At 31.1% G+C, this 14446-nt stretch overlaps 1 protein-coding gene across 1 annotated transcript in view; it reads left to right on the forward strand.

Moving 5' to 3' along the window:
- The first annotated feature begins 6617 nt into the window (after positions 1-6617).
- LOC132726509 (fibrillin-1-like) overlaps positions 6618-14446 on the forward strand; it is a 56535-nt gene continuing 48706 nt past the window's right edge. Inside the window, exons 1-2 of the mRNA XM_060711838.1 lie at positions 6618-6756; positions 7818-7889. Of these exons, the coding sequence (XP_060567821.1) occupies positions 7835-7889 (55 nt within the window). The 5' untranslated portion in view covers positions 6618-6756; positions 7818-7834. The remainder of the gene's footprint in view (positions 6757-7817; positions 7890-14446) is intronic.

The following is a 14446-nucleotide window of genomic DNA, read 5'->3' on the forward strand; positions in this document are numbered from 1 at the left end:
TTTCGACTTCTCAAAATCGTGGTTTCATTATTTCGACTTTTCAAATTTTCGTGTGTGTTTGTGTCAAGATGGCCCAAACGGGACACCGTACTACCTTCATGTGATATGTTGATGTAGCCGAGCAAAGATGACCTATTTAGATTGGGGAGATATGTTTTAACACCTTTTTGCTAGATCAGCAAATTTGCACATGTACGAGTACAAATTTCTTCACTGATGAGAAACTGAGTATAGTGAATGATAAACTGATCCGGTATCAATATTTATTACATTAGTATTAAAAGAAGATATGTAGTAATTTTGATAAACCAAGTGGAACGGAATGTTATTTTCTTTTGATTCTTTATTTAAACTGATAGAGTAAAATTTATTGTAAATACTGCATATTTGTTGGGCATTTAAATCGAACGTTTCATGTTCGGGATGAGTTTACTCATAGGGTATAAAGATATGATTTCATTTTTGGGGTTTTTATTAATGACAACGCATGAAAATGTCCACGAAGACTTTAAATTATCCCCAATTCAGTTTTATTATATACATTAATTGCATTTTCTTACACACACATTTTGTACATTTAGTACAGTAAGTTTCGCTTTCTTTACATAATTATGAAGAAATTTCATGTGGTTTGTATCTGAATACATTATAAATAATCATGTTTTGGTAAAAAAATGAAGTCTTTCTTAAGAATGTTTTATTACGTAAAACTGATTAAATCTCTTTCAGTTGTAAAAGTGAATTTTCAAACTTATTTCCTTCTCGTTTCGCATCATGTATCTATATGTTAATACACAATTTTAAGAATTACGATTTGATGTGTATACATATGAAAAATAAATCGTTTAAAGGCCTATAATGCCTGAGAAATGCTATCATTTTTATTTTCCCATTTTTTTTTAATTTTAATATCTTGTTACAGTTTCAAAAGAATACTCATTTGCATATACACACACTATTTATTTTACAACTTTCAAGATTATGTTTGCAATAGGTATAATTATAGTGAATAAGTATTTTGGATGGAAGTCAAAGTACTACTGTGTGTACGTTTTGATACCTTGACAACACATTACTGCATGTTCAGCGCTACTTCTTCAATTGTTAAACATTTGACATACTTTTAATCCATTTTCAAAACATTACTGAACATTTGCTTAAAATTTCTAAAGAAAAAGTATAGATTTCTGAGGCACAATATGACTTTCAAAATTGCGTTAAGTCCCACAACATTGCAAACAAACACAGTTTACCAAGGATTCATATATTATTACTGGTAAGAGTCCCTTAATTTTAATTTATAATTTGCATTCTTTCACCCTTCGTAAATGGCTAAGGAAATAATCCAAACTCACATGGCTTAAGTCACATGATGATTATAATAGAAAAAACAACAACAACATAATCTCTTAAGAACGCCCAAAACGGCAAAATTGAAAGTATTCCAGGCTCGGTTTGATTGAGTCTGTTAAAAATGAGTCAACTTGTAACACCGCTTTTTGGGGTCAAACGCACTTTGGGGTCCGACCCCAAAGTGCGTAACGTACTTTGGGGTTCGACCCCAGAGTGCGTAACGCACTTTGGGGTCCAATTTTAACCCCAAAGTGCGTTAAACAGGTACATATGCATTTTTAAACATCAGGCAAACGACCGCACTTTGGGGTCATAGAAAATTAATGTTCATTATGTTTTAAATAAAATATTGTAGTCAAAGTCAATGGTAAACAATAAATCTAGGTATTAAATAGACACAAACATGTGCCCTGAATTATAGTAGAATCAATAGGGATTTAAATGGTCTTGATTAGTAAGTGAAGAACTTTCACCAAATAAATCACCAAATAAACAATTTGTATCAATTATTAAGCTTAAAATATTTTTTCTCAAATTTCCTATTTATTTTAAAAGAATGTACACCTTTCATTAACTCCATTGTTTTTAGCTTAATGCATTATTTTCCCGTTTTTTATTTACACATTTTATAGAAATAGGATAGATAAATTATGGGAAATCTTAGTAAGACATTTCAATAAAAAATGTGCCTGATAATATGTTGAAAGAGCCATTTATTTAGCTAAATGTGACATATAAGAAACTTGACTAGGTGTAGATGCGGCTTTAAGTAGTAGTCCGAACAGGCAGTACTAAAGATATCAACTATTTAAGTAATCGCACATTAAGAGCGGAGCTTCAGAATAATGTAAAATTCTCACTGGGGGTATAGAGGGGATTGTGGGGTAGCGATCCCCCCGAGGGTTAAAAATAACGTTTTAAAGGCCCATTATGCTTTAATTTGTTTTTCTTAGAAGCTTTTTTATTTTGATGTTCTTCTATATTATCCAAAAAATACACATAGACCAATTACCTGGACCATATTTTTCATATGTTGCTTTTTGGCAATGATGAGTACAGTTATAGTGAGTTTTTTTGTATACTTTTTTGTTTGTTTTTCGTACATATTTTTTGTTTGTTTGTCGTACATATTTTCTTTAGTTTTGAATACATATTTTTTTCTAGTTTTGCATACATATTCTTTTTTAGTTTGCATACATATTTTATTTTAGTTTTGCATACATATTCTTTTTTAGTTTGCATACACATTTTATTTTAGTTTGTTTGTACATATTTTATTTTTGTTATTTCGTACATATTTTTACATGACGCCATTTGCAAAGTAGAGGTTTGGATAATTACACCATTTGTAAACAACATTTTCAAACACTTCGCCATCTGTAAATTACAGTACCTCATTTGCAAATGCCATTTGCAAATACAAATATTTTCATTTTTGAAGGTATCAAAAAAAAAACAACAACACTTTTAACATTTGTCACAAGGTGCCTTAAAATCCTTCATGGGGTTTCGGAGATAAGGAGCGGACATGAAACCCAAGTCTTTATCCTTTGACCTGAAGGTGTGACCCCGACCTTGAGCCGGCACACCTGGCATATAAGTTCTGCACATTATCTGGATGTGCTAAAGAATTGACCTAAGTTTCATAATTCTCAATTCTCAGGGGGTGGGGTTGAGTGGTGCATATTCATGGAATAATAACTGATCACCAATCAACAGCCCTTTCCAAAATAGACACTAATATAATAATATATAATAATAATAATAAAAACAATAATTATGTAAAATACATATAATATAAAAAATGGCCGAAAAGGGTCGGTCGAAACCAGACTTGCCCGCCCGAAAACGACTGGACCGATTCCAAAAATGGGCCGAAATGTGACCAAACCACTGTGCTAGTTTTATACTCACCTATGGGCTGTTTGAGAGATTTGAAGGCTGTTTTTATTGGCTAAAATATGCATGAAAAAACAAAAATAAGATATGTACGAAAAACAAAAATTAAATATGAATGCAAAACTAATAAAATATGTATGCAAAAACTGGAAAAAAATGAATGCAAAACTAAAATAAAATATGTATACAAAACTAAAAACAAAAAAATGCAAATGTCACTTTTATGCCACCGTAATTTTGTTATATGAACACAATTTTTAGATATTTCAAGTAGTAAATTTAATGAAACTTTTATCACTTAAGCATCATAAAGTATTGACAGGCATCTCGAGCTCCACCTCAAATATTCCAATGTCGCAGATAGAAAATAGGTTAGTACTCAGTATTTAAGCAGAACTCAGATGACACCTTTAGATCTCTTGAACCAAAAGTGCGTTGATATGTAGCATATTAACGCACTTTGGGGTCAATTTCTTGATTTTAACCCCAAAGTGCGTTGGACCCCAAAGTGCGGTGCGAAGTTTAACGCACTTTGGGGTCGGACCCCAAAGTGCGTTTGACCCCAAAGTGCGGTGTTACAATGCCTAGAGTTCTTCGGCCATGGCTAAGGTGTTGTGTGACCTGGGATATGATCTATTTTCTTAAAGCACATTGACGTTGATTTTAAGCAATAAAACCATAATTATATACAAAGCACAATTTTTTTTCACATTATCATAATACGTTGTCTAACAAAACACGTGGTATAACAAATTAAACTATTTTATCATTATTATTGGACTTACTATTACACTATGTGATGTATACGTTATATCATTGAGACTTGAATCATTGTGATAATAATTCATATATTACAATAGTCTATACGTAATGTATCCGTGCACGTGCTGTCCGATGTATGGTTGAAATAACACTGACAAGAAATCATCGGAATGTTTTAACTTTCTCACCGATTTTTGCATGGCTATCTCGGTTGCATTTTTCTTACATAAAGCACCATAGATTTTATACTCGGCATAATGCTTTGGAAATCAGTTACCAGTTTTTCGGCATGTAGATTCTGGCTATAATTTGCAGAGCTTATGTACAGTAAAGGGTTATATTTGAAAGTAACAGTCTCGTATACGCAATCATTGGTATGAGTTTAACGAACTTTTAATTTAAAGTTTCATTTTATTTTTGTTAGTGTTACAATTATGTATTTACATTTAAAATAAATACTTAGTCTAGTACATCGCATTTTCTTTTTACTTACAATTCATAATATCATGCGCATTTAACCAGCAAATTATATAAAAATAAATGATAATTTCCACTCAGTAATTTTGAAAGACTTCATAGGAAAGAATCTTAATTGGTTTTTAACTTACGTTCGTAATTATTGTATCTATTTCAAATATAGTACAGTGACTTTGAAATTTTTCATACAAGGAAGCTATCTAGCTAGATTACGGAACATCGGTGGTTCTAGTCAGGTGCCCGCACGTACGGAGTGGCACCTGAGGTCTTCCTTCACCTGCAAAACAAGAAAGCTGCCATTTGACCCCAATGTGTTGGTGCGACTCCATTCCACCGACAACAACAACATCAAGATTCTTTTATATACCGTTAGAAACGATTTTTACATTGGACTCTTATTAAAAATATTTAATTTATGTTCGTGTGGGTATATTTTTTTATTGAATTTTGCGCCTTTTACGGTATCGACACATATTGAACAGCTTTGTAATTTTACGTTGATTGTACACCTACCTTCATTACAATAAGTACAACCTGCGACAAAGATGAATCGATTCAATGGCTTAGCGTTGTTACTAATTTGCTAATAAGTTTGTGGTCGCGTGTTCAAATCCTAGCCACGGCGAGAACTTTTCTTATGTATTCTATAACGATTATCGTATGGTCAATTCGACCAAAAGTTCTTAAGTATTTTGGCATATATTATAACTTAGAACTATGCAAAAATGTATCGACATTGAAGATCGGAGGTCGAAATTCAGGTCATAGCAGCTTGAAGATCAAAATTCAAAGCAAACAATAGCTGCATTTTGAGCTGGAGTTAAATTTCGAGCCAGCTCGAAGATCAAAATACGACTGAATTTCGAGCTAAAGTTGAATTTCGAACCAGTTCGGAGATCAACATTCAAAATTTGCAACAGCCGAATATGGTTGAATTTCGAGCCACCTCGAATATTGAAATTCATAATTTGCAAAGGCCAAAATTCGTGCCAGACTTTAATTTCGAGCTAGATCGAAGATCAAAATTTAAAAGTTTGGAGTTGAAGTTTGGGCTAACCTTTCGGCCTTTGCAAATTCTGAATTTCGATCTTCTAGCTAGCTTTCAGTTCATGCATGTGTTTTTGGCTGGCTCATCTATGTCCATACAAATATTTTTTAACTATCTTTAATCTTCTGTTATATGTTTTGGGGTTAAATGAAAATGTCAAGCACCTTAGTTAATGTTTGACCTTACATTCTACTGTCATCTCTCTGAAAATCAAATACATGTACCTATATCGAAAATGTCTGCGAAAACTTTATTCACAGAAAATCCTAAAATATTATTAAACTTCTTTTGTCTTTTAGCAGCTGTTATCAAGTTTACAGCGATAAAAAGTTTAGTTATTTGTAATGCAATGCAATGCAAGACCATGAAATGTAATGTTATGTAATGTAATGAAAATACTGGTTTTGTTATTTTTTCTGCGAAATATAATGCGGGTACCAGTTGGTGTAATCTACGTACGTTATGTATTAATTCTTTGAATGGCTTTGATATATCAGTAAAGAAGCAGATTTTTACGCCATCTTTCCCTGTTTTTGTTTGTCTTTTTTCATAGTGTTTTGGTTTGAGTCAGCCAAGATGTCTTATTGTTTATTAAAATTCTTTCATTATACGTATATGAACTTCGTTTACGTCTTTTCTTTACGTCTAAGGTCCTTCTTAAATTTAAATTTTGTATCAGACATGCCTTAGATCGCCTTTTACGACATGCACTAATTTTCAAGAGTTATTTTATGTTATAACAATTACATAATTATATACAGTAGAAATACATTTTGTCATCATGATCTTTAATTTTGTATTATTATTCTTTATATATTTTTTAATTCATTACTACCGGCACGCCAAAGACGTTAAGTACTTCCGGCACGCCTTTATTATCAGATATAAATTTATATTGTAAAAAAATTACTTAAAAAAAACCCTACGTTTGTTTCACAGACCAAATCGACATGTTTATTGCCGAATTATTCGAAATGAAAATAAGTTGGCTAATTTGCATACGAAATATGCAAGCAGGCGTGATTTCAACTGTTCTGATTCGTCTGCGTTTTGCTTCCGTCTAGTATGCTTTGGTGCGTCGGCAAAAACTATTGTACAAGTTGAAAATATTACTTATATTTGATAAGTTTTATTTATATTTGGAATGTGTTCAAATGAGAACAAAAGAAGAAATTCACTAGTGCGTGCTAAGAAAATAATTTCGTCTACTGTCGCAGGTAAAATTTATAGATATCTTTTATTTAGATTCTAAGACCACTAAGACTAGAATGTTATATTGTAGGATAATAAATAGGTTGGTTTAGTATAGATATATATATATGTGATGAAAGGTATTGAGGATAAAGTTTGATTAACTTTATAAAATAACATTTGTCTTAATCATGGCAAATGCTGCTAAGCATTTAAGATGGTAAATAATAAAACAGTATATCAATATAAATCTTTTATTTATTTATTTATATGTTTGTTTATTTATTTATTCATTCATTCATTCATTCATTCATTCATTCATTCATTCATTCATTCATTCATTCATTCATACATACATATATTGTTTATAAACTTGTAAAGATTTTAATTTTTCTGATATAAATGTACATGACTTAAAATACAATATTAGCCCACATTATTAAAACTAGTGTGCAGCTTTAACAGAACAGAACATTTTATTTTGAATTAGGCATGTACATACAATAATATATACATGAATGAATATAAAAACGAATTTTTAACGATAAATTGAAAATTTTGTACAGGAAGATCACGAATAATTCTGCAACACTGTACAATGATGGTTACTCGGCAATGTAGTGAATAGAATAATCTGCTTCATAGTGCAACATTATACTTTGAGAGGATTGTTTCTAAGCTGTCGATCATTGGATTTAAAACATAAACGAAGGGACATTAACGGTCAAGTCCGCTTATATCGCATCTCTATTGATGTATTATAATAACGCCAGAATCTTTAATATTCTGAATTTCGTGAATGAGATTTGTCAATCTTCCATTTTATGAAACATATTATCATATACGTGATATTCAGATGAAAATTAAATGTTAGTTAGCCTACATACAGTATAGAGCGTGGTCAGAATCCAGGGTGTCCAGGCTGTGATGGCTTGTTACATATAGCAAAGGCTCTAACTTTCACGACCAGTAGAGGATTGGGTAACCGTATAAACAGTGTACATTCGTGTAGTGTTTATAGAAAAAATATGTTGGACAACCATTTGAAAAAAAATACATATATATATATATACATTTTTAATTTCAGGTGATTGAACAATTGCAATGGTACAGATTAAGAAGTGTTTGTCTATAGTACTTGTAGTGTACGCAGGAATACGTGAGTATAATATCTATTTTCTTAATTTTGAAATGGCACAAAGTTAATGCTGAAGTTCATCAGTCTTGCTTTTTCCTTTGCGCTTAATTCTTACATTTCATTTTTTTTCTTGAAGTGGGGGGGGGGGGGGGGGTGAAGCGGTTTGGGGGCCTTTTTGATGCTGGTCATTTTATATAATATTATAATATACTTGTATTCATTTTGAATTATATCGTTGCTTGACATTAATTCGTTTCATGTATACATTAATTTATGGCTATTTATTTGTGTTTTAAGTATTATTTTAATTTATTTAGAGGAAATGACCAAGCATTCAATAAATAGTTGAGTTCATTTTGATTTTATAAGAAATCAACGTCATCCTTTCGCAAACGTTTACGTTTCTATCTACCTCTTTCAAATGCCTCCAGCGTGAAAAACTTGTATAATTTCCATGGTTTTCTATCATGACTAATGGTAAGGACCATTAACAGTAAAAATTATCATATGTAATGTATACAAATTCCCTAAGTGAAAAACTTTGGTTAAAATCGATGTGCAAATTGACATGTGTAAATCGTGAGAAATCAATTATAAATGATAAAATTATTGATTGCAATAATATTTATTTCTTCTTCTATATTTTCAACCAAGATTTCAATACATAAATTGCATCTAGGATTGAGTAGAAAGATTAAAGCTTATATGAAACTCTCACCTGTAAAAATATTTCTGTCAACAATTCATTTTAGTAACAACATATCAATACTAACTTCTCGATACTTATTTTAATTTTTTAAATTTTATGTTATTTAAGAAAAAGAATGATTCATAATTGTAATCAAACTTTTTTTTCATGACTTATTGTAACAATAAGTGCATCATCATTATTACATACACGTTATAAAAATTGTTCGACGAGCCTTATAAAGTGAAAAGAAATTCAAAGTATGACTTACTGAATTCGAAAATCTTTGGCCAGTTTAAAATATAAAAAGATATAATTGACAAAAAACAAAAAAGAAAAAAAAAGAAAGAAAAAATCAATAAAAAAGTTTTAACGGTCGCCGATTGATTTTAAGAAATAAACTTTACCTTTCAAAATTGTCATCATGGACCTACATGTTCTATTAGCCGAACAGAGCGAACATAAATTTATAGTATGCTCGAAATTCAAAACTCATAACATACAGGAAATTCAAGAATTAAAATTTTTGACGATAAAAAATAACTATCTAGATAGTGGAACAAGTTTAAGAAATGAATGTCTCTTAACTATTTTCTTTTTTACGACCAATCTTACTAAGCAAATGCGTTCAACATTTAAATATATGTTGGCATTGCAAAATTGTTCAGCCAACATTCCATAAAAAACGACAACAACAAAAAACATATTTCGTATCAATTATTTTACAGTGATTTTGTATTGACTATCATTAACTTGACCAATTGCATTTAAAGCTACGATTAAACTGAAAGAGAAAAGAAAAATGAAATACTTTTTCTTTACTATTCAGTATTGCGCACTTTTTTAATATTGTAGAATTTAGCAAAAATGGTTGAGTTATCAATTAAATAATTATATACGCTTCAGAGATATAGTATAAATCAAACTTAATCTGTCCTCATATTTCACATGTGTCACTACAAAATGATTTTCAAAAGCCTCCTTTTTAATAATAATCTGATATTAATGAAAAATTATCCCATTAACATACTCGGCTTTTCAAAATGTTGAGTTATCTGAATTGATTAGTGACAAAAAGGCGGTCGGGATGATTTCGCAATGTGGTATTGTAATTTTTAGCTTATTACAGGCTGCTTTACCGTTGCCATTTTATTTGGCCAAACTTCAAAGTCTTCATGAAACATCTGAATCATTTTGGTCCTTTAAGAATATTTTGGAAGATTTTCTGCGGAACACAATACAAATTATCCTTTTTATTCAATGTTAAAACAAACAAAATCAGTTGTTAAACATAACTTTGAATACTTTATAATACTGTAAGGCTGGCAAAAACATTTTGTTCTTAGTTTTGTTCGGTTAGCCTACAAGTTATCCCCGCGAACATATCCTTTTTTCTATTCTTTGAACTGTTTGGGTGTTTTTGTTGTTGTTGTTGTTGTATTTTTTCTCTCTTTTTAACATCGGTCGTACATTCATTGAGAAGATGTTTTTGTTGCGCGATATTTTGTTTTCATCAATTTATATCTCTTTGCTTGTGTTATGAAGACATTTTTTTTACAAACTGAGACAAGTCGAGTTATAAATTTCATAATATTCATAGAAATTAAAGAAAGTATAATCATGAATTGTAAATTGGCAAGCAAGTATTTATATTTATGCAAGATAAGCTGTTATTTGTTATTACAAATAAGTATTCGTATATATTAGTTATCTTTTAAATATTGTTTTTTCAAACATGTATATTGTAAGACCTGGATACCATACAAGCAGTAATTGGACATACTTTGTAAGCATCTAAGAAAATGATCAGAAAATGTTCTCAAAACCAAAACATTTACATACAGGCAAAGAATCAACCGCAATATTCATAAATCGCAGCCTCTTAGAATCTGAAGCTAAAAAAACAACATTATTTTTTTCCAAACGTCCGAAGATCTCAAAGCAATCACGAAAGCAAATGTAAATATAATCTAAAATAATTGCAGTGTATCATCGATTAGAAAAAAAACATATTAAAAGCTTATTCCATTGGATAGAACTGGAGCAAAGCAAAGAGTCACTGCAAAATAATACAGAACAGAACAGGGGCCGTATTCACAACTGATCTTAAGTTCTTAAGTTATTATCTTAACTTATTATCTTATTATTATTATCTTAAGTTATTAAGTTCTTAAGTTATTCTTATCTTAAATCTAAGAAAATTTCTCAAAATATAAGCAAAATCTTATATTTAAGTCAAAAAATTAACTTAAGATCAGTTGTGAATACGGCCCCAGAACATTTATTTTATTAGATTTGTACCATAAGTACATCATCGTAACATATTTACAGAATTGATACATTTACATGTAACAATTGACAACATGTGTGAGGCAACCGCTTAGAAAATCGTATTTTGTCAATGAAAGCAAGTATTACCTTCAAATAAATGTCATATGAAAATAGTTAAGTTAAAACACAACTGGCAATATCTATAAATCACATATTAACAAGTGTCGCCATGGTTTGATTAAACAAGGTTGTCAAGATAAAAAAGTCATTCACTGAAATACGTGTTGATTATCATTTAACATTACAATAACTAAGTTTTAATTTCATTTGATTGACAGTTGTGGGAATTAACGCTGTATTATCACCGTCAAGATCTAAGCGAAGTAACTACTTTACTTTGATGATACTTTACTTAGGAGAGCTATCGCCTTGACAAATCGATGTTAAAAAAATACACAAAAGGAGAAATATGTTATAGTCTGTCCATAAATTAATAATTACTTTAATCACATATTTTATTATGTCTTAGGATGACCACGCCCTAACCAATAAATGAAATCTGGTCCGGCAGGTTAACTATATAAACAGATGGTAGGACATGTTGTCATTACAGACACACCGGCAGATTTAACTCTTAGTAATTTTAATTATACTCCCAAATAAATTGATTTTATTTTAGAGAATTGCATGCTTACCAATAAGCTTCATTTCGGCGGCCACACAAACAAATTGCATTGAGTTTACATACCTGTTAAAGGTAAATCTAAGACGCTACCTCAAATTGTGAGTATTTTCTAAAAGTCTTGCACCTTGACATCTATTGTTCGTGTGTGGGCTTTTATAATTTTGAAACCCCACTCAGAATGAGTCAAGAGAAACGATTGAGAAAGAAACATAATTATAATATATACATATCAACTACCGTATAAGATCAAAATTGTCCAACTGTCAGCATGTTTTTTCCTGTACAGGTGTTCATAAATTTATGAAAATGTATCTAACGTATTTAATTGTTACACTTTTACAACCATTCCTAAGTTTTAATATGTTTGTTATTCTTAAACCGACAAAATAAAAGTGAAAGCTAACAGAAGTACGCTCTGTTATGCACGCTGTCTAATTATGTGTACAGTTGTTTTATTATATTAGTTAATGTTCGAAATAAAAATGCTCTATAAACAACGCTAGCAAAGAAAAAGAGTGCGGACGTTTAATCAGATATTATACCATTTTCAATCGGTTGCGTAATGTTTCCGTGACCGAGTGGTTAAGGTCGTTGACTTCAAACCACTTGCCCCTCACCGCTGTGGGTTCAAATCCCGACAGGAATTTTGGATTCTTTCATGTGAGGAAGCTATCCAGCTAGCTTACGGAACGTCGGTGGCTCTACTCGGGTGCCCGTTCGTGCCTGAAATCATGCACGGAAGGGCACCTGAGGTCTTCCTCCACCAGTAAAGCTGGAACGTCGCGATATGACCTATACCGTGTCGATGGGACGTAAAACCCAAAACAAACAAACAAACAATATATGTCAAACGAAAAACTGCATCACATTTTGGTTATTGATTAGATTTCAGCTTTGACTTTAAAGCTTGTGAATTGTGACCAACAAATTAGTCTCTAAAGTTTAGAAAAGTAATAAATCACAGAAAAAAGGTGTGACACTGCCGTGTTTAAGCTATTATTACTTTTGGCATGTTACTTATATATGAACTAATTTAGGCGTTGTCTGGGGAATAAATCAAACTGAGGGTTTAATTTAAATTATTATCTTCATTAACTGCAGTAAATATGTTTCTAAAATAAGTCATTATTCCTATTTAAATTGTTGTTGTTAAGAGCAATTTAGGAAATAATTGTTCAGAATAAATTATTCGAATAAAGGAGCTGCAGCTTTACATCTTAGTAATTGTTAGCATTAAACGAATAAAATGAATAATAAAACACATTTCTAAACAACTAAAGGGGGAAATGTGTTAAATTTTGTTCCATTTTTTGATTATCCTTAAAAGTTGCTGCGATGTAATAGACTTGTATGTTCCTACAAGCTAACAAGATCATGGATATATAAGTAGTGGTGGTGTTGGTAGTTTCACTCTGGATCCACTGAATTTACCAGAGCTCAGTTTAGCCACTGCATCGTTCCTGGGCAGATTGTCAAGCAGTTTATCAGTATTTTAACATGATAAATCAAAATGAAAATGAACTGCACCGCCCGGGAATCGAACCCGTGTCGCCCGATACACAGTCCAACGCTCTACCTACCGAGCTAAACAGATGGCTCTAACATTTAAGTCGTAATTGTTATTATATTTAAAGTAAATAATGGCGAATATGAGGCATGAAAGGTTTTCTAACAAAATTTGCAGAACATGCTATCAGCATATTGTATTGTCACGGTTCAGAACTGAACGATATTCTGTAAGCGGTCCGATAGCTCAGTCGGTAGAGCCGAGTTACGGTACTCCAAGGTTTCCGGGTTTGAGTTCCGGTCAGATTGTACATCTTTCTCACCCTGTGACAAATATTATTTAAAATGTCATGCTGAAATGACAGTATTTTGCAGAGACAAAATATAGGCCGACCAATATTTTAGTATCGAGTTATGTTTCTATTTGATAAAACATCAAAATATTTCCGACGATCAAATAACTTATCTAGCACGTTTTGTTATATTCACACTAATTGTCTATTAAATCAACAAGGAAACGTATTGTACGACCATATACGGTTGACTTACTATATCTAATGGCGGCAGTTTATCTCAATGAATGTTCCGAGCTGATGGATTTTGTTATAATAATTCATAAAGTAATATCCTGCCACGGTGGTTATCTGGCAAAATCTTAAAAGTTATTAACAAGCCTTAAAACGAAAACGCCCTGATATCAAAGATTATTTTGAAAAAAAAACTCATCATTTTGATCAGGCTCGTCATAAAAGTAATAAAATTTGAATTTTCCATGAAGTTTAAAAGGTTAGTATTTCTGTTTTATTATAATTGAAGCAAAAAAGTAAAAGCTCAACTTTTAAAGCAAATGCTAATCATTTTATAACAACTCGAGACACCTGTTTTTGTAATCTTACTTACCTGCATTTTAGCGTGTATCTACTTTATAAGAATCTTCTTCAAGTTAGAACTACTCTTTTAAAGGCCCATTATGCCTTAGAAATGCAAAAATTATTATTTCTCAAAAAATTTCTCTGCTATTTTGTCATAGCCCCCCCCCCCCCCAAAAAAAAATTAAAATCCTGATTTGACATAAACTAATTAACTTTTTTTTGCTTATTTTGCTCTGTTTGCAAATGGTATATTTAGTGAATAAGTATTTTGTATTGAACTTCAATGCTATTTTCAGTTGTTGTATATCTAACATGCTCTAAATCCATATCAAAACATTATCAAAAGCATGTTTAGCATTCATAAATAATTAAAAAAATATGTGGATTTCTGAGGCATAATGTACCTTTAAATAATTGTCCTATCTCTTTTTACAAAGAAATGTCATGCAAATGTAGATAAATTAGAGAAAGTAAAAGTAAAATATACATCTTACACACGGACAACACTGAATGGAGATGAAATGGCACTTATGACATTAAAAATTTATATGAATAT

The sequence above is a fragment of the Ruditapes philippinarum genome, unplaced genomic scaffold, assembly GCF_026571515.1.
Source record: "Ruditapes philippinarum isolate M1 unplaced genomic scaffold, ASM2657151v2 ctg1045_1_1_1_1, whole genome shotgun sequence".
In the NCBI taxonomy this organism is placed as follows: domain Eukaryota; kingdom Metazoa; phylum Mollusca; class Bivalvia; order Venerida; family Veneridae; genus Ruditapes; species Ruditapes philippinarum.